This window comes from Arachis ipaensis, chromosome B05 (assembly GCF_000816755.2).
Source record: "Arachis ipaensis cultivar K30076 chromosome B05, Araip1.1, whole genome shotgun sequence".
NCBI lineage: Eukaryota > Viridiplantae > Streptophyta > Magnoliopsida > Fabales > Fabaceae > Arachis > Arachis ipaensis.
In genome coordinates this window covers 141,209,881-141,211,582 of record NC_029789.2, presented here as the reverse complement: position 1 = coordinate 141,211,582, position 1,702 = coordinate 141,209,881, and the positions used below count along the sequence as shown (strand labels likewise).

Genomic DNA, 1,702 nt, shown 5'->3' with positions numbered 1-1,702 from the left:
AAAATTAATGTTCGATAATAGTCCAACCTCAACAGTGATTGACACATCAAACTGTATCATACTCCAATCTAGTGCCATAGATACTAGGTCAGACTGTTCTAAGTTTGAATTTTGCTAATTTCTTTGACAACTTAGTAGATCATTGGATGTGTGAACTGATCTCAAAAGTAAGCTTAATGTGCTAGTAACATTATTGAGTATTGACAATGCATTATTGGAGTTTTAACGTCCTAAGTCGTATGACGAATACTTGCAACATGGATTGCAAATATAGAACACCATCCATAAAATTGTTATAATCCAATAATTGTGCCAACAGAATACATCACAGTGATTATATGAACTTGGTTATTATACAAGCATTTAGCATGAGTTTTCTCTAAAGGATGCTTCTTTTGCAGAAACAGTTGGTGGATCAACAATCTATGAAGAAATTATGTGTGGATATCACTGCTTAAGAACAATCAGATAAGAGTCAGTTTCAGCATCGCTCAAAATAAATTATGTCCAAGAAAACAATTGTATGAATATTCCGAGGATCACTTCCCACAGGTTTTTAAGAAAATATCAATCCTAATTGTACATACACGAGCAGAGCACAAAGATTTTCAACCATTTTTGCTTTCAAAGCTATACATAACTGTAGTGCATGCATGTATTACATACACAAATCTCCTCTTACTAATTCAAAACAGAAAATAAATAGAAAGCCAATAAAACAAAAGGTTCCAGTTAAGATTTTCAATTTTTCTCCTTCTGAAGAAAGAAATTAAACACACATGATACACAAATCTATAATATAGTCAATCCTTTACTACTTCAGTCTCATGTTCCCTCCAAAACATCATCAGTCTTATGTCGTTCATTCGGTTTTTTTTCCTTTTTCTTTTCATCAGGATCAGTCAGCAGTCATTGGTTGTGTCATGCAACACCTAAATCGGGCTTTCCGAACAGTTGTCATGATCTCAGTCTCTGCATTCTCGAGCATTCCTACAATTTCGGCAAATGGCGGGCGGACATCAGGGTTGGGATCCCAGCATCTTGTCATAATGTCACGGAGAACAGGTAAACAATCGTTGGGTATGATCGGGCGAACATTTTTGTTCACAACTGCAAATGCAGCCTGCACTGCTGTCATGTTCTGAAATGGAAGCATTCCGGTGATAAGCTCCCAAAGAACAATCCCAAAGCTATACACATCCACCTTTTGTGTGTAAGGCCTATGCTGGATCATCTCCCTGCCATATATTGGAAAACATATAGGATCAGAACACATAGTAAACTCGTTTTAAGGAGGCAGCAACATATATCTGTATCTTCAGGATCACAACCAGAATGCACATTAAAATAGTATCAAAAAATAAAAGAAAAAACAATTCTTACGGAGCCATCCAACGGTATGTTCCAGTCTCAGGTGTCATTCCTTCAGTTTGCACCTCAATGCGAGCAACACCAAAGTCAGCAATTTTAATTGATTTGTCCCCAAAAATCAAAAGATTATCAGACTTCAAATCCCTGTGGATCAACCCAAGTCCATGAACATATGCCATGCCTCTAGCAACATCCAAAGCCTGTTTGACAGCCAATTTTAGGGGAACTGATCGGTTCTGACGCTTCATTAAAGACTGTCTAACAGAACCCCCTTTGGCATATTCCGTTACAATGCACCATACCATCGGTTTTCTGCATGCACCAATGAAAC

At 37.4% G+C, this 1,702-nt stretch overlaps 1 protein-coding gene across 1 annotated transcript in view; it reads right to left on the bottom strand.

Moving 5' to 3' along the window:
- LOC107644514 (serine/threonine-protein kinase HT1) overlaps positions 612-1,702 on the bottom strand; it is a gene marked incomplete in the record, with an annotated part of 2,973 nt that continues 1,882 nt past the window's right edge. The window contains 2 exon segments of the mRNA XM_016348380.2: positions 612-1,238; positions 1,384-1,702. Of these exon segments, the coding sequence (XP_016203866.1) occupies positions 899-1,238; positions 1,384-1,702 (659 nt within the window).